The 18807-nt window shown below is 42.1% G+C and overlaps 2 protein-coding genes across 3 annotated transcripts in view; one reads left to right on the top strand and one right to left on the bottom strand.

Annotated features, from left to right (window-relative positions):
• The window catches only part of gabbr1a (gamma-aminobutyric acid (GABA) B receptor, 1a), a gene marked incomplete at its 5' end in the record, with an annotated part of 52720 nt that extends 40297 nt beyond the window's left edge, over positions 1-12423 (top strand). For both annotated transcript variants that reach the window (XM_080767731.1, XM_080767732.1), the window contains 6 exons: positions 1835-1942; positions 5566-5659; positions 6816-6943; positions 9311-9439; positions 10296-10439; positions 10536-12423. In XM_080767731.1, coding sequence (XP_080623857.1) covers positions 1835-1942; positions 5566-5659; positions 6816-6943; positions 9311-9439; positions 10296-10439; positions 10536-10820 — 888 coding nt within the window. In that variant the 3' untranslated portion in view covers positions 10821-12423. The remainder of the gene's footprint in view (positions 1-1834; positions 1943-5565; positions 5660-6815; positions 6944-9310; positions 9440-10295; positions 10440-10535) is intronic.
• Positions 12424-14590: 2167 nt separating this feature from the next.
• Positions 14591-16450, bottom strand: tnfb (tumor necrosis factor b (TNF superfamily, member 2)). The gene is made up of 4 exons (XM_080768045.1): positions 16221-16450; positions 15945-16005; positions 15780-15839; positions 14591-15471 (listed from the first exon to the last, which is right to left on the bottom strand). Exons 1-4 carry the CDS (start codon positions 16407-16409, stop codon positions 15020-15022), a joined length of 762 nt encoding a protein of 253 aa, XP_080624171.1. The 5' UTR covers positions 16410-16450; the 3' UTR covers positions 14591-15019.
• Positions 16451-18807: the final 2357 nt, after the last annotated feature.

Genomic DNA, 18807 nt, shown 5'->3' with positions numbered 1-18807 from the left:
TTTAGCCAGTGCACGACGAATCGGGTTGACTTTCAACGCTCTTCATGTCCACAGAAGGGCAATTTGCCAGAGAATGCTGTGCAAAAGTATTTAAAGAAACTTTGCCGTGTGTCAGAAACAGAAGGAGGATTTGTGGTGTGTGTGTGTGTGTGTGTGTGTGTGTGTGTGTGTGTGTGTGTGTGTGTGTTGGGGTAGCTGCTCAAATCATTTTCATGCAACTCAACTGAAGAGGCAACCAAGGCTGTTTAACCACCCTACTGTGTGTACCACTGGTTCCCAAACACTGGGTCGAGACCCATTTGTGGGTCACGGACACATTTTTATGGGTCCCTTTATTTTTTGTTTCCTATAGATTTTTTTTACGTTTTCTTATTACGTTTTTAATTATTTATTTCAAAACATTTTCAAAAAGCATTCCCAAAAAAGCAACATATTTCATGAATTAATAAAAGAAAAATCTAAGAAATTCCATAAATTAAAAAGTAGTAGGCCTACAAGCTCACAGATCTGCTATTGAATGCTATTGAAAGGACTCTGTACTACCGGAAATAGTAGATCGGTTATTTTTTAAAGGGTTTGCCCCATGCAGAACAGGGGTGCTATGGTTCATGTGGTTAAAGGGGGTGTCAGTGATTTCAGTCAAAAACCCTTAGGTTTCGTTTTTGCCTTGGGATACAAGCTTTCATCCAATCAGGATAGAGAACAAAAACGAAACCTAAGGTTTTTTGACCCCCAGGGGTTAACTGGGGACAGGGAGGAACTCCTTATATGGTCAGCACACTCTATAGTAGAGAGGATTATCACAACAAAACAAAAAAATAAGTGATATTTGAATTAAGTGAAATCACTGACTCTACCTTTAATATCTGTTTTCTTCAGTTTTATTTCATTGCTGTGTTGAAGGTACAGTAGCTGGTAGCGTGCCACTGTGCATGAAAACAAGGATTGTTGCTATAGGAGAGCAAAGGGGGAGAGCATGTTTTGATTGGCTGTTGTTTTGGCCTGCAATTCTTTCTTTATGGCTCTATATGCTATAGAATAATGGAAGTTCATATGGGTGTTTTTATATCATACACATAGACACCTCATGCATATTGATCCTATTTAAAATGCAAATTTTTATGTAAAATGACAACATAATATAGATATTGTGTAGGTTCTGCAGCTCTATGTACACAAATGCATGCGCCCACACATTATCCCCAACGGCCCTCTAAATCCATACACACAAATACACCAGCTCCATCCCCAAAGAACTACATGGATATGCTCTCTCTCTCACACTCTCTCTGTCTCTCTGATTCTCGCCCTCTCTCTATTTCTCCATCTCTCTTTCATGCATGCTCTGTCTGTCTGTCTGACTGTCTCTCTCTCTCTCTCTCTGTCTCTGTCTCCCTTTCTTCTCTCTTTGTCCCTCTCTTTCACTATATGTCTCTTTCTCTCTGTGTGCTCTCTCCCTCCCCCCTCTCCCTCCCTCACTCTCTCTCTCTCACTCTCTCTCTCTCTCTCTCTCTCTCTCTCTCTCTCTCTCTCTCCCTCCCTCTCCCTCCCCTTGGTCTCACTCACACATTTACGCAAACACAGAAACATTGTATCCGACGATCCATCATCTCACCGACACATTTACGCACTCAGGCACAGACAAACTGTTGTGCAGTCATCCAGAAATCACAAGGACACCTGTCCTATAGAAGGAGTCCCGGCCGTTTGTCTCTGTTCGTGGACTCTATGCTCCCGATGTCCTTGGGCAGCGTGTGTGATTGTTGCGGTTGCCTGTTGTGTGCATCTCTGAAGTCGATGTGCGTTCTCTGCCCTATAATCCTCCCCTTGGCAGCACTTGGAGCCATGGAAACTGTATGCAACGGTGGGGGTGCTGCTGGCCATCGACTTCCTGTCTCTCATGATCTGGCAGATCGTGGACCCTCTCCACATCACCGTGGAGGTAAAGTATACCTTCCTTTGTCTGGTTGAGATGATCTGTTCCCATGTTGAGATATATGGAGTTTGAGGACAGATACTTGTGGTTGATGATCACGCTGTTACCAACGATGAGTCTTACCCGAGTGTTTCCTAAAGTGTTTGAGTTTCCTGAGTGTTTTTTAAAAGAAAGAAACCCAGTTTCATATGCATTAGAGATTAGACCACGGACCCACAATTGATTTATTTTTCATGTCTGGGACCCCAATCTACACTGTATGATCCTGTGTTAATTTAACTGTCACAGTATACAAATGGAACTACATGCACCTGTAAGGGTCCATTTTGTTTCGACAAATCACTGGTGTGATTTTTAATTGACGTTTTCGGGCCGTGTAGGGCGTACATTGTGTGCTAATTATAGTAAGGCCAGGCGGGGCCTCAGGCCAGCCCAGTTCGTTAGGGCCCAGGTAGGGCCGGGCCTTCATTCTCGTCTGCTTCCGGGTGAGGCTGCGCTAATGGGGTGGGCCCGTCTAGAGGTTGAATGGACAGGTATCAGGTGGACGGGTGGGGAGGGTCAACATATCAGAACAGGTCAACTCCACATATGGAGATCTAAGGGTTTGATGAGGTCAGATCAACATGGTGTCCGTGAGGTCAGATGTAGAGTTGCTGGCCGGCTCCATATGCAGATTTAGGTGATAATCCACTCTTCATGGATGTATGGCTACCCACCCAGGGTTTGATGAGGTCAGTGTTGTGATCTTCATATATGAAGATGTCCATATATGGAGTGTGTCACGAGGCGTGACGGACTGACTGACATGAAGTGTGACTGACTGACATGAAATGCAGGTTGTCATAGATTGACTAAATCATTAGCTGGGGACCCCTGGAGGCTCAACAAGGACCCCTGTGGGTCCCGGACCCCACGTTGGGAACCAGTGCTGTAGTGAGGATCAGTGTCACATCGTTTCACCTATTATCTGTCACAGTACCGCCTGTCTTGTACATATTTTTCTGCTTTACCACTCGTACCACGTTTACCAAGTGCCCAAAATAATCACCTCCTGTTCTGCTCCTAATATGCTGTTCTTTTCCGCCGGGGTTGTTTCGGGACAACCATAGGTCAGCTCTGGAGACCGGTGCTAGAGCGTACCAAAATCTCCTTGAGGGGGGGCGTCAACATATGTGTCACGTGGTAGCGGCCGCCATACTTCTGGGATTGTCTATCCGTGTGCGTTCTTTTTTTAAACAGAGGAGTTAAACAAACGACGTGCATCTCACAATGGTGCCCTGTAATCCGTGTATGGTATGTCGAGCCCAACGTTTTTTCTTTCCATCCTGGTGTTGGCGCACTGTGTTGTCGTCAGGAACGAGCTCAATGTTTACAAAAACAGACCACCTAACCTCTATTTTGAGTCATGTGGGCGAGAGTTTAAATCCCCCGCTTGGTGACGTACACGTTTTTACAAACTATAGCACTGGTTTTCAAGTACATTTGCCGTGTCTGCTCTTTTGCAACACAAAATGGAAAGAATGGCTCCTTTATAAAAATGTGCAGAGCATTTCTACTTGCCTTGCCTTGCCTTCAAACTCTTGTCCTCCTCAGATACGCCAACCTTATACAGCAAGCTATAGGGGATCCCCTGAATGAAAGCAGCCCAGCCCTTTTAAACCTGTCTGCCAATAAACCCCACCCTTAATTTGAAACAAGGAGCACCTGGCTGATGTTGCCATAGTAACAGGTCTACCTGGTTACACTTTGGTTTGGTCCAAGTGGACCAAGACTTTAGTTGAGATGAATAACAGTCTAATATTCGTCACCGCCGTTACCCACGACGTGGCCCGCAAGTCGCAATTCATTAATGGTCATTAATGGTATTTTGGTCCAGCCATCTATTATGCCGACACCGGTATTTGCGCCTAGAGGTGTAGTCATGCGCGAGGTTGGCACGCTTTCCCCTAAATTGCTATTTTGGTCACACGCATTTGGGAAGGCACATGTGGAGTTTAAAAGCACCCGTAAGCCGTATGCCAAATTAGTTTGGTATAGAGCTTTGCGCACCGCGCGCCTGCAATGGAGATGTCCAGAGTCAGGCTGCTAAGCTGCATCATCTGATCACCTCTTTGTAATTTTCCTATAATCAGCAGAAGTGAGTGTCCCAAATTCAACTTTTTTACAGGGGCCAGTTTTGAATTGCAGCCGCCCGTAAGTGCAGCTGCAACTTGAGAGTGGTTGAGTGCTGTACTCTGTCGTCAGACTCGTCAACCCTAAGCCATTCCAAACCTATCAAAATGAGCAGGGGTGAGGTGGGTTGTGGGAGTTAGGCCAAGTAGTAGCTGTTTTGGGATGTCTGGAGCCTTGTTATTATGGCCTTTGAGGTGCTGTGGTACTACGATGTGCATGCATAGTCAAAGAAACCATATTAGGGTCTTCAGAGTATTTTTTGCTGACCAGTGAGGAGATCCTTTATATAGGAATCTACAGGAAGTACTGACCTACAGTCCCACAGGAAGTTATATTCCCTCCCTATAGACTCTTTCGGCTGTAGTTCTTTTCCAGGCTTTTCTTCTCGTGAGATGAGATAAGGCTGGGAACAATGTTGACAACCTTGGCCTTCCTTGAAATAGACCAACCTTTTGAAAGCAATGATCCGTTATCGATTTCACCTTTTAGACCATGCACTTCTGTTCGAGAAGGCAAGGCATGGATGAAAGGCAAGTGACATATGTAATTAATTGAAATATCTGAAACGGATGTGAAACTAACTGTTACGTAGGAGCTGTCAGTGGTTTGTACAATCAGTGTACATTGAAAAGGATATACATTTTCTGGTTGAATTGGATAAAAAAAATTAACATTCTAATTTAAAAATTTTATATTATTTAAAAATTTTAAGTAAAAGAAAGACCCTGAAAAAGTGGGAGAAAGAGGCAGCCGAGAGAGAAGATTTGACACGATTTGATTCGATTTGATACGAACCAATGACCCGATGTACTTTACCAAATTAACAAAAGAGGTACGGAGATCCTCAAAGATAGGTCGGAGATGAAGAGAGATGGAAATCCTCAAAGACAGATTCGCAAGAGACGAATTAGGGCCTTGAAAATACAATAAAGGTTGGAGAGAGACAGAAAGAGATGGAGAAAGACAGAAATCCTCAAAGAGACAGAGATCCTCAAAGATAGATTTGCAAATACGAATTGAGGCCCTGATCAAATTGGAAAACAAACAAACAAATTGTTTTTCAAGTGACAACAATCAAAGTGACAGTACTGGGGAACAGAATGTAAAGTGCTGTGAAGGCTTGTCCATCTAACATCAACATGTCACAATGAAACGGGTATTGTTGCTGTACAAAGTGAATTTTTGCTGAAGCAACTTAGATTTTCGTAATATCCACCCACCTGGCATCAGAATTCAGTCATTAATGCAGCCCAGACGACCTCTGTACTCCAGGGGATCTTGTCCTCTACACTATACAATCACCAGACTTATGCTTAGTGTGCACTTTTTCCTGCTCCCCACTGTGTTGCTGTGTCATCATTTCTCATGGCCTTTCTCCCTCTTTCTCCCTTGCTGTCGTTCCCCACCTTCGCCATCACTCTCTCTCTCTCTCCCTCTGCGTCCGTCCATGTGAGTAGAAGTTCACGAGGGAGGCCCCCAAAGGAGATCTGGACGTCCTCATTCAGCCACTGTTGGAACACTGCAGCTCAGAAAAGATGAACACTTGGCTTGGTATTCCTCTTTCTCTTTTATTGTGTCTTTACACTCCCCTTCACCACTTTCTTCCTCTGAGTCACATGCAGACTCGCTCGCTTTCTCTCATTTGAATGTCTCTGTCAAAGACAGACACATGCGTATCTCGATGTCCTCATGTAGGGGTACATGGTAGAATAGAACCTTCCCTCTGTCAAATTCATTTAGACCCATGGTTTGATATGATTCAGAAATTATACACTGACAGATTCCATACACTTTTGTGCGTTTAGTTCATTTATTTAACTAGAAATATTTGCTCCTCTGAGCACAGAACTTGCACCAGGCCATGCACATAGCTTATTGTGAGGCAGCCTTCGGCCTGGCAGAGACAATGAAAAAATACATTCATGCTCCTACTGTTTATAATTTAATACTTATCCTGATAGTAATGAGAGAAAGACTGTGTGTGTGTGTGTTCACGCAAAAACATTCATAGCAGTTACATAGCAGAATGCACACACACACACACACGCACGCACGCACACACACACACACACACACACACACACACACACACACACACACTCACACACACACACACACACACACACACACACACACACACACACACACACACACACACACACACACACACACACACACACACACACACACACACACACATTCACATACTTTACACTTTATCGTCTCATCGTTCTTCTTTCTGTCTCTCTCATCACCCTCCCGTGTCCTTCAAAGTAATGGCAGCAGCTCTTACGGAAAGGATTATGATCTTGAAATTCAAATGATGTGGGTCACAAACTGGGCCATCGCTCTCGTAACATTGAAGGAAACATGTCCAGCCTTCGTCAAGAGTCACTCATAGGAGTTCTCTTCTTTTCATTTGATGTCACTCCCTCACGTTATATTCCCCTCTCGCACTCAGTTAGTCACTCTGTAGTTGTATTCTTTCAGGATATTTCTTCCTCTCTGTTTTGTTTTTCTTCCGTGCTTTATGTCTCTCCCAATCACTCACTTGCTCGCCGCCTCCCTCACTTGCTCGTTTGCTCACTGTTGGCAGCCTCTGTCTGCCTCGCTCACGATCACCAACTCACCCATTTAATAATGTATTATTTTAACCCCCTGATCTCTTTCTAATCTCTATCCCTTACTTTTCCCCTTTGTTTTCCAGGCGTGGTGTATGGCTACAAGGGTCTGCTGCTGTTGTTGGGTATATTTCTGGCCTACGAAACCAAGTCCGTCTCTACAGAGAAGATCAATGACCATCGGGCAGTGGGGATGGCTATTTACAACGTTGCTGTGAGTGCGAAACAAAAAACGATGCCAGTACACCTTGAAGCCTACTTTTTGTTTCTGTATATGATTATGACGGTGTCGTGTGCCAAAAGTAACAATCAATTTTCTGCTATTTCTGGTCCATAGAGCATGGAATATTGCTAGATGACATTTAGCATTGTGTGTACTGAAGTTGTCACTATAATTATTTTGTCCTATAATTCTGCACCAGGTGTTTTGTTGGCTTACAAAATACCTCTGCACACAAAGGATACTAACAGCCAGTTTTCTGTACGTACACTAGCTGGAGCAGAGCAGTCATTATTAGGCATGTAACACTCAACTCACGATACGATTCGTATCACGATATTAAAATATATATATATATATTTTAAAGAAGAATTTCAGTTTTTTAAATTTTATATAATTTATCTTCCCCCATGAGATTTTTTATTTAACTACATTGCAAAAGAAGTAGCATTACTTTTGACAGTGCATAAACATAATTGGCTTCCTTGATGAGCATCAACGACCATCATCACCTGGGCACAGACACACACAGCTCCCCTCTACAATGCTCTACTACTGAAAGTAGGCATATCTATAAAATCTATAGATTTACAAGCTAGTAGTTTTGAATCCTAAAAGGTAACAGGTTAGGACAGTATGAGGCAGACAGAAATTATATGCATGTGTGCAATATTATGAACGGTGGTTATTACTGGTTACAGACTACAAGATCACTTTGGTGTATTTTGGTTAAGATCAGAGCATACCATATAGTGGCCTTTCTTACGATTAATACTTTATTATTTTCAGGGTATATAGTAAACATAAAGACACCAAACACAACAAAACAGTTGTAGTGTTACCATGGACTGTTAAAATGATCTGATGCAGGATTCAAAGAAACTTACAACTGCAGACCCTAACAGTAAAATAAATAAATTAATTACAGTATACATTCAACAGAACATACAGATGCATAATTAAACAGTAATGTACAAGACCCATACTGTAGAAGCCCACACCATTAGAAAATATTCTTCTGTACCACACACTGGTTATCCAGTACGTTTTTGCATATTCCAGAGACAGAAACACCATCAGACCCCAATCATACAGTATAGAATCTATAGATGCTACTATCACTTCCATTTCAAGTCATACTTTTCCATCTTATCATAGTGGGACCAGCCTTAAAACACGCACGCACGCACGCACACACACACACACACACACACACACACACACACACACACACACACACACACACACACACACACACACACACACACACACACACACACACACACACTTCACACAAATGCACAGCGCAATCATAGAAATTGTTACGCAACTGTTAATAGCAAGTCTGCTGAAAGAGCTGGAACTTTACACAAATGTTAGACACACAGACAAGATTGAAAGTGATGTGAATTCATTGCAATTGCAGTGGCTTGCTCAGTGTCCAAGGAGTTAATGTCTCCGTCAGCCTCAAGCTACGCGGTCTTCTCTCTAAACAGACTGTAAAATGTTTTCACTAGTCCTTTAACAGTTGACTCACATTATGAATTATTTGAAGCCCTGGTGATGTAATTAGCGAAGGCATCGACTTCGTCATTGATCTGTCGTTCGTGATTATTTATGAGACGGTGATACATATGTGGCCAAACAAACATCCTAGTGTTCTAATTCCATCATGTTGCTGCATAATATGAGACCGGTCTAATGCAACATAACGTAAATTATGATGACACATACGCACGCACGCACGCACACACACACAGGCACGCACGCACACACGCACGCACGCACACACGCACACACACAGCTGTGTTTATGACAATGTCAATAGTTAATGATATCTGGGGAAATAAGAACCTCCTTCCTCTTTGCTGAGCTGTGATGCCGCCGGTCTGGAGATGAGATGACAATAAGGGTGACTGTGCCACAACACTCATGACTTTTTAATACAGTTTTCACATGGGGGCCCTAATCGGAATGATAAAGAGATGCCTTCTGCTTGTATAGATGTGACTCTGCCGCCAAGCACCCCACCCACCCTGCACCTCATCTCTATTACACTCTCTCCATCTTTTTATTTAGTTTTTATTCCTTGTTCCACAACATTCGACCCAAATAGATAGTAGATCTACTATTTTCACTATAGTTTTCTTTACATTTATGGACTCCTTTTTTAATTCAGTAAAATGTAGATTTTTGAAAAACAAAAAATTCGTAAGACAAAGTTTTGAAATCTTATATATAATATTTTTCAATTTACTTACGACCCATAAAAATCGCTCCACAACCCAAAACTGGGTCCTGACCCATGAAACGCTACTTTATTTAACCCTCTCTCTCTCTCTCTCTCTCTCCCTCTCTCAGGTACTGTGTATGATCACTGCTCCAGTGACTATGATCCTTACATCTCAGCAGGATGCCTCATTTGCCTTTGCCTCTCTGGCAATTGTCTTTTCTGCCTACATCACGCTCGTGGTCCTCTTTGTGCCCAAGGTACGCCTCGCTCTTTGTCTCTTTGTGAATGAACAGCTGCCTGCACTGAAAATAAACGCTAACCCCAACATCCATATTCTGGGGGAACATTCACCCACATTCTTTTGGCATAGACATTTGGTGTAGATAAAAAAACACTGTTCATTTTCAATACAGCAGATGCATAAGGCCGAGTATACAAAATAAATGTTGATGGTTATAATGCTTACAGCACACGAAACAATATGAAACCAAATGACATATTTAAAGGGATATTTCCTATATTAGGGAAATATCTCTTTTGGTTAATCATTCATTGACGAGACATTGTCCACAATGCAGCAGTGTTATGAATGTGAGTGAGCAGCACCTGAAGCTTGCACGTGCGTGTGCGTGCGTGTGTGTGTGCACGTGCGTGTATGTGCACGTGCGTGTATGAGAATGTATTTCAGTCCCACATTTCTGGACCCCCCCCCCCCCCCCCAATGTTCTGTTCGGTCTCGGAAAATGCTGAGTGGACTGCACCCCTGCCCTGTTCTTCAGTAATAAAAATAAAATAGTCGTCTAGACAAAGGCAGCCTCGACGACACAATGGTCACCCTCCCTTCGTATATTTTTGGACTTCCTCCTTTCACTGCTCTGTCTGATGCTTAAATTATACTTAGTTACATGTCGGTGACTTTGGCCAAAAATAAGCTATATCTACATTGAACGTTGGAGTCGGACGTTGTGAGCTTTAAATTCTACAAGCTTGCGACGCATCACGATCCAATGCATTGGGAGCTTATAGGTCACCTATTTTTGTCACGTTGACAGCGGTGCACAACTATTAGGCTTGAGTCCAGTTTATTGACTTCCTGTTACTGTGTTGGATCAGATGCGCCGACTGATCACCCGCGGAGAGTGGCAGTCAGAGCAACAGGACACCCTGAAGACTGGATCCTCCACCAACAACAACGACGAGGAGAAGTCCAGGCAGCTGGAGAGAGAGAACAGGGAACTGCAGAAGATCATTCAGGAGGTAAGTGCATACAGTGTTCACACATACACATACACGTGCACGTGCACTAAAACAAGTGCATGGACCTCATCCAAATGGAACTTTGCGTTTTCCCAGAAAGAGGAGAGGGTCTCGGCACTCCGCAACCAGCTGGCCGAGAGGCAAGCCCTGCGCAACCGCAGACGACCCTCGACGGGCCAGAATCAGAACCACAACACACCTCCGCCCTCATCCCAACCGGACCCCAAATCCATGCTTCCGCCGCCCGGATACCCCAATCCCAACACAGACAATCACACGCTCCCGCCCTCCTTCTCCAACTCGTCCAACGTCTACCAGGCAGACACCAAGATGACCCGCAACCACTGTCACAACAGTCAGATCCCCCTGCTGTATAAATAAAGCCAACCCCTGAGGGATGGAGGGGTGGGGTAGTGGGCGCAGCACATCACGCAGAAGGAACACAAACACAGGGGGACACTGTGACTAACTTATTTTTATTTTGTTTTTCGGTGATGAGCACAATGGCAATGTTTTCGTAAACGGCACGGAAGCACAAATACAATAGGCTAATAGGAGTGCTTTACACTTTGCAGCTATTGGGAGAATCACGCAGATAACACCCGCACTCACAGTTACTCACTGTGGTACAACCTACTTGTAAGGCACTGGTGACAGATGAAACAAGAGACGGGCACATCCCCAGCAGCCTTTTCAGAAGCCTATTAAATGGACAGATCTCTCGAGCAATCCTCTCCTTTGTTGTTATTCTGTTCTGTTGTAGAACCTTTATGTCCAGGCTTTTTAATAGGAGAACTTTATGTATGTGTTTGCTATCTATTACCGCCTTTTTCCTCTTTCAAGTTTGTCAACTAGAAAAGTACTATATTGTAATAGCAGTAATCTGTTTTGTAATGGATTTGTCGTTCACTTTGTTTGTTAACTTTTGGAGGGATTCAGTCGTGGAATCTGTTGAATTTACCAAGGGACATAGCAATGTACAATTCCTTGTTCCTCCCCCTGATGTTTCTATTCAAGTTAACTATTCTTTGAAGAGACACTAAATACGCAAAAAAAAGAATTCTGAATTCACTGAAGAGCGATAATGTGCATTATTCTATAGCCATAAAGAAAAGAGGTTAAGGAAGTGAGCAGGTGTGGATATCTGTTGTATGGACTGTATGTTTAAGTGCAACTTTGTATCTTATAAAATCCTTATACTGATACTGATGTACCAACTTTCAAGAATGAGACTCATTTGGTAGGATAAATGTATCATAACTTTATGTATTATACATTTTTGATAGTGTTTGCCAATGGAAAAATATTTTCCAAAACTGTTGATTTTCTTTTTCTTTTTTACACGGCTGTATATATAAAAGATAATACACAATTAATAATTACACATAATGATGGTCATTTCTTTTTTATGGATGATCTGCATTTTCTTTCCCACAAGACAATCTGGATATGTGTGTTCTGAAACACAGCCACAAGCAGTCACAACCACTGCAGTATATTTTTGGGTGTTTTGCCATTTTGTTTTTCATTTTGTATGATACTGTACAACTACAAAACAATATATCAAACAATGATATGTAAAGGAATCTGATGCTCCATATTTATTCAGCAGTTAATCTGAATGTACTATTTCATTCATTAGCCATTTTCGGATTTTAACAATGCTTAACAGCTTTATTGGCAGGTTAGACCTGACACCTTGGCAAATAAATTTAAAATACTATATTCTTCATGGTGCACTTTAACTGGACAAAATTATGTTTGACTTACTTGTTTTGTTGCTGTTGTGATGAATACACTTAAGCTCAGGGTATGGAGAAGTAAGACATAATGTAGTCTCAAGATATAGATGAATGAAATAGCTCATATTTATTAACTGTATAGTTCCTGGGACAGTGTAATATATGAATGCCAAGATCATTTAAGAAATGTTCTATAATCTTGCACATGTATGACAAATATAGCTGGATTTGAAAATATTTGTATTCACTCTTATCTAAAATTTTAAATGTTACTATGTTACAGATTATATGTCTGCAAATTATATGGATACTATGGTCAAATAAAACAATTGTTTTTCACTGGGTTACAGTATGTGTGTTTCATTATCATCTCATGGTAGCTGAAATGAGCATGGCTTATTGTCTCCACCAGGCTGAAGGCATGTTTTGCACTCCATCCGTCCGTGTGTGTGTGTGTGTGTGTGTGTGTGTGTGTGTGTGTGTGTGTGTGTCTGTGCATGCGTGCGTGCGTGCATGCGTGCGTGCATGTGTGAGTGATGACATGAACCTCTGCCCCAAATTTTCTGGAATGGCCTGTTATAGCGCCACCATCATTTTTTTTATATTACTCCTCCAGATTATTTTCCAAACATCCCGCAAATCGTTACACAGTATATCTATAGTTATGTGTTCAAGACAGATCTGTCCGATATTTCATATTCCATCCTAATTGGCTAACATTGGCTTTCAAAGTTTGCAGGATTGGCCCGTTTTGAACAAAAAGCCTCAAATCATGAATGCAGCGTGCAATTTAGGTGAAATCTTTCACAGACTTTCCTACTAGGCTGAGAAATATATCCCACCCTTTTCACATTGGCCTGTTATAGCGCCACCAACAGCTGAATTTTTGCAAAACACATTTTTGGAACAAAAAAATTGTAATTGCGGAAATTGCGGAAATGGCGGAAATGGAAATTGCGGAAATGCGGAAATGGAAATTGCGGAAATGGTGGAAATGGTGGAAATGGAAATTGCGGAAATTGCGGAAATGGAAATTGCGGAAATTGCGGAAATGGAATTTGCGGAAATTGCGGAAATTGCCCCGAGGGGTACTTTATCTAGTTTCATTTTTGGAAAAGTATGTCATTGATATAATTTTATATCATCATTGTTGTTGTTTTTTCTACATATCTTCCAAATATTTGTAACTTTAATACAGTATAATTTGGTACTATGCACCATTTTATGGGTTCACTACTTTTCCTATGTTGACATTTAAATATTTATACAATATTATAGCCCCAAAGCACTTGGATGTCAACCACTAGATGTCATCAATTGTTTATGTATTTTCTATTCCTAAAATATGCTCAGTCTCTCTATTCGTGAAACATAATTCCTCTGCAGTGTGATTTGCCAGAGCTCACTAACCTCCTAAATGAGATCATTAAAGGAATGTGTGAAATAGATTTGAACACAATAAAGCACCTGCATACAGAGCCATGGGAACATAATAACCGCATTAGCACGACAATAAGTGGATGTTTATCGGACAGACAAACCCATACAGTACAGTTTGCCTGATATCTCCTGTACTGTCGGTCAGAAACCTTGTATCTATATTTTTCAACTTTTGAGTTTTGTTTTGTACATGTATTACATGTATGTAAATATATGCTCTAAATCGTAGTACGTGTCACACAAAAAAAATGCTATAGTGAAAATAGCAACACGTCACTATCAGAGCTGTTTTTTACAAATTATATATATACAGTACTGTAGGCCTATAAAAAAGGAACGGTTTTGGACATGCAAGGTTTCCACGCGACAGTGACCGTTTGTATGATTTAGCATGTGACAATGTAAAAAAGCGCAGCTGCATGTAAGCACCTCATCCTCCCATCCACTTCCTTCCCTCCCCGTCATCTGCAGCACCTCCTCCTCCTCCTCTGCAGCTGACTGAAGATGAGGTATGCTGAACTGGAGGGAGGGGAAGGGCGAGGGTGAGGGAGGAGGGCGAAGGGAAGGATGGATGGAGGGAGGGGGCGTCATTGGGGAAAACCCGCTCTGGGTTGAGGCTTATGTGGGCCTCCACCTGACACAGCACTCACAAAGACACAAAAAGAAGGAAATTCCCCTCGTCCCGTCTGATCTCACAGAGGAAGTATTTGCTGGCTGCGGAGGCATTTCGTTGTGGCTTTGTCAAATAATAGGACAAACTTGCTTGCTGTAAAGTGCAGGCTGCTGTCTAGGCTTAGACAAAGTTGTTTGCCTATTCGACCGCAGATGTTTGTTTGGTGTCTTGGTGTTTGGCGCCTTGATGATTCAACTGTTTGTGTTGTAACATAACACTTAACAGACAATAAACCTAACCCAATAAACTTGAGCACATTTCTGCATTTTAATGAAAAATCAAGTTCATGTAGGCCTACACATAAAAATATATATAAATATCACTGTTTTTACCAAATTCTGATGACATAAATAAAGACAATAAATATAATACATGATGTTAAGTGGCAATACTATTGAGTAATACACAATAAATTACAAAAATCCATGAATCTGCACTCTCCAGTGAAGAGCTGTGTCAACACTTGGCTCAGAATGTTTACCCTACAATCTCTGGTCTATATAAAAATGTACAAAAGTGCATAAAATAGTCATAATATTCCAAACTGTTGCAGTTTAAAAAATATTTACATGAAAATAATCTCCATGGAGATCTTAAGACAACATGTCATCATGAAGATGACTAACGAGTTTTAACATAAAACATAGGGTAATGTAAATACCACAATATAGTTAGTAACAGCTGTTACTATTATAATCATTCCCTTAAGTTCCTACTCTCATGTGTTAAAGTGCAAACACACCAAAGAATGTTTTGCCTCCTTCAGACTCCAACTCTGCCAGCTGATTGGTCTCACTCCACAGTCTGTCTCCCTTGCGCAGCTGGAACACGGCACCGAGGTATATGGCATTGTACCAGCGCTCTCCAACTCTGTAGTTGTCCTCCTGAGAAGCACGCTGGCACGCTGACCTCACTGCGCTCATCAGAGAAACCTTGCTGCCCAAGGAGTCTGAGTAACGCCAGATTCTGTGGCTGAGTGGTGCGTTGTGCTTGCTCGCGCTCTCCTCGTCACTGCAGGAGACCCGGAAAGATGCCTGGGTGTAGACAAAGTAGAGACCGGATTGCGGGATAATGATTTTGTTGTCCTCCAGTCCGAATCCACCCTGAGCAAAACCCTGACCTTGATCCTTCCTCCACTCCACCTGTTTTTTTAATACATTGCTCTCATCATAGCTGCCTAGAAAGAAACAACAAAACAAGAACATGTTTAGACTTTGAAACATCTTGAGCTAGAACATCTTGAGCTAGCAGATAGTGTAATACAGAAGTGAGTAATCCACAGGTAGGCCATGCGGAAGTCAGGTATGTTTTAAAATGTCAGGCAGGCAATAAATAACTTGTGCGGTCACTTCCTCATGGCCAACCCACTTCTAAATGAGAAGCTGTGCTCAAAAAAGAGAGAGAAAGAGTTTGAGAGGCCGTGGAAAAACTAGACCATGGACTCATTGTTTGCAGAAAGATAAGTCAAGGTTGACTATGACTCACCCTCTAAATGGATGGCTGCTTTGGATCTGCTGCCAATTCTCCTCAAAGTGTGGTGGGGTTCTAAGGAAAGGGAAAAAAGATCAAATGATCCGTAAGGGCTCAAAATATCCCATGATGAATTCAATACTCGGCATTTGGGAAAGAGCAACAAGGCAAATCATTTACCTGTTGCAAAAGTTTCGTTCTGCTTTTGCTCCTGCCGTGCTTCTGATTGGCCAGGCCGCATCTGTGACAAAAGACAAATCAAAGGTACAAAAGTAAATTAGTATCAGTATAGCACCTCTCATTTTTACCCTGCCAGCTAGGTTACATCATTCTGAATTATGACAGAGAAAGAGAGACAGACAGACAGACAGACAGACAGACAGACAGACAGACAGACAGACAGACAGACAGACAGACAGACAGACAAGACAAGACAGACAGGTAAGTATTCCTTACCATTGTCTCTGGCCTTCCATTCCAGTACCAAGCAAACAACAGGGCTCCAGCTACACAAAGGGCTACAATGAGGATGGCCCAGCACACCTTACATTGCCACCCCAGGGATGACTTCTTCTCAACCACAACAACTGTTCTCTCACCAAGCCCAGTCTCCAAGTCTCCTGATGTCATTGTGTATGCCACCATGTTGCCTCTAGCTGCCACTGAGCTGTTACTGTCTGCTCTGTATAGAAACCCTCTGGCAGCTAAATATCTGGTGCAAACAGCCAGTATCTCCAAGTGCTTCCAGTGTGCAGTGACGATATGCCTATTGTGTTAAGTGAACTTCTGCCAGGGAGGCTGTAGTATTTATGCTGCGGCAGCTGCTTCTACAAAAGGGGAAACTCCAGTGATGTCACACTGTAAGTGGAGACAGTGCAGCAGGCAGTAGAGCGACCCATGGGCCACGGAGACACCGCTATGCTTTTGGGAGGGAAAGAGAGCGAACAGAAATCTGTTTTAGCAGGCTGCGGTATTAAATGGGAAGCGCAACATTTGAGGATGGGAAAGTGGTTAGTAGTTCCTAGTTTCAGCTTTTGAAAACAATAAATAAAAATGACATGGTGTAATTGGTACACGGGCACTCACATACACACACACACACACACACACACACACACACACGCGCAAACGCGCACACGCACACGCAAACGCACACACACGCACACACACACACACACACACACACACACACACACACACACTCATGAGTCATGACAAGTGAGTTTTTTCACCAGGGGAATGTTGTTTGTCACTGCTGTGGTTTACACCTTAATTGCTCTTTCCTTCACCAAACAATGTGTACCCAGGCAGTCCAGATGGTTAAGTCAACAAAGACTACTATACTGCAGTGCTGCTGTGACACCTGAATATCTTACAGCGGGATTCATATAAATGTCTAAAGAATACACGTCCTGAAGGGATTATTAAAGTGAGCAGTGCGATTCCATTTTGTCCCTTTTTCCAGAAATTGTCAAATATCCTTAAATAGCCAAGAGCTGTTCTGTCATATTGGTGTAGCTTAATTTGTTCTTATACAATTATTGATTACGTACCATTACTGTAATACCTTTTTGTTTTTTGTTAATGTTATGCTTGAATTTCATGAGATTGTAACGTTACAGGAAACCTAGAAAACACAAGTTTCATATGTTCAGTGCACAAACTGGCTAAGGTGCCAGGCACCCATTCATATTTTTAATATGCTTAAAGCGTAATAAGCAACTTGAGGCTGAACAGAGCACTTGTGAGTATAGCCTATAGTGAGTGGATCATCTATATTCCAGACATATTGAATGATTAATTACTATTATTAATTTTAATTTTTGGAGATTTTATTTTCAAAACTACTAGGCCTACTGTACATTTATATATTTGTTTACACTTACACACTTTTCAGAATGTCTAAAAATAGTGTGTCAGCGTTCCTTTCTGACTCAGTAATGGTCGGTGATGCAACCAAGTAAAAACCAAGCAGTTAAACTGGTCTCAATATCTTTTCCTTTGTGATGCTAGTCTCTGCTGTATCTTCCACTTTCTCATCTGACTGCTTGTGAATGTTTGGAAGAGGAAATGATATGCAGTCAGAAAATCACGTCAGAAAATGTCCACAACAGCAAGTTTTGTTTTCCTCATCGCTTTTAATTTCTCATTCAGTATCACTTTCTACTTTCTTTAGCCCCCACACAATCTTCACTCAGTTCACGCCTTCTAAATCATAACAGTTGCCTAAAAAAACATATTTATAAACAAACAAACTAAAATGCCACATATTCTGTGCCGGATTGAAAGGTATAATGACGTGGTGGTTTGACGTGACAAGTTTACTCCCAGCCAGGGAGCAAGCTTGTCTCGTCAAACCACGTGCGACTGCGAGCCGTGCGACAGCTGTCTCTCATGTGAATGGTGCCAAAGAAGACATCACTGATGTTACATCAGTGCAGCAACGCAACGGTGACTGTTACCATTGGGAGTTGTTTTTGTTGAGACATCTGTCTCACCTCTTGCTATTTCAGCTTTCTGAGCAACTGCTGTAAAACCTTGTTAACACTTGTTCAAACAATTATTCAGGATTACAGTTCAGCGAATTCCTTCCTGCATGCAAGTGCAATTTTGCAAACCACATGATGTTGCATTTTAGGAGTCATTGCCCACACCGGGCGTGCATGCAACGCAACAACACAACACACAGGCCAGGGATGAGGGCTTGTAGGCTACAGTACAGCAAGTACAGTACAGCAACACTCCAGACGGGTCTGATTTGTTGTTTGTTTTTAAGATCTTTTTTTTGCCATTATTGATAGGTTTAGCTTGACAGGACAGGGGGAGAGAGAAGGGGGGGGACTAGTTTTTAGTTTTCTGAATTTTGACAGATCAATGGACTAGCAAGTACTGTTGAGATATACCAATATATTGATCACCGAACTATATATGGCCATTTTTTTTCTGTGTTAACCCATTTAGACCGGGAATCCATTTTCGTAGTTCGTAGGCCTACCTTTCAATCCGAGAACCCTTTTTTGTAATAGCTGTTGCTACTTGCTAT

Source organism: Protomyctophum bolini (genome assembly GCF_963924005.1).
Source record: "Protomyctophum bolini genome assembly, chromosome: 7".
Lineage (NCBI taxonomy): Eukaryota > Metazoa > Chordata > Actinopteri > Myctophiformes > Myctophidae > Protomyctophum > Protomyctophum bolini.
This window is presented reverse-complemented; position numbering and strand designations above follow the sequence as displayed.

Coding starts and splice junctions, on each gene's coding strand:
- tnfb (XM_080768045.1), bottom strand. CDS start 16,409: ATGGTGGCATACACAATGACATCAGGAGACTTGGAGACTGGGCTTGGT. Junction 15,840..15,944: donor GAACGAAACTTTTGCAACAG/GTAAATGATTTG, acceptor CCCTTTCCTTAG/AACCCCACCACACTTTGAGG. Junction 15,472..15,779: donor AGCAGCCATCCATTTAGAGG/GTGAGTCATAGT, acceptor GTTTCTTTCTAG/GCAGCTATGATGAGAGCAAT.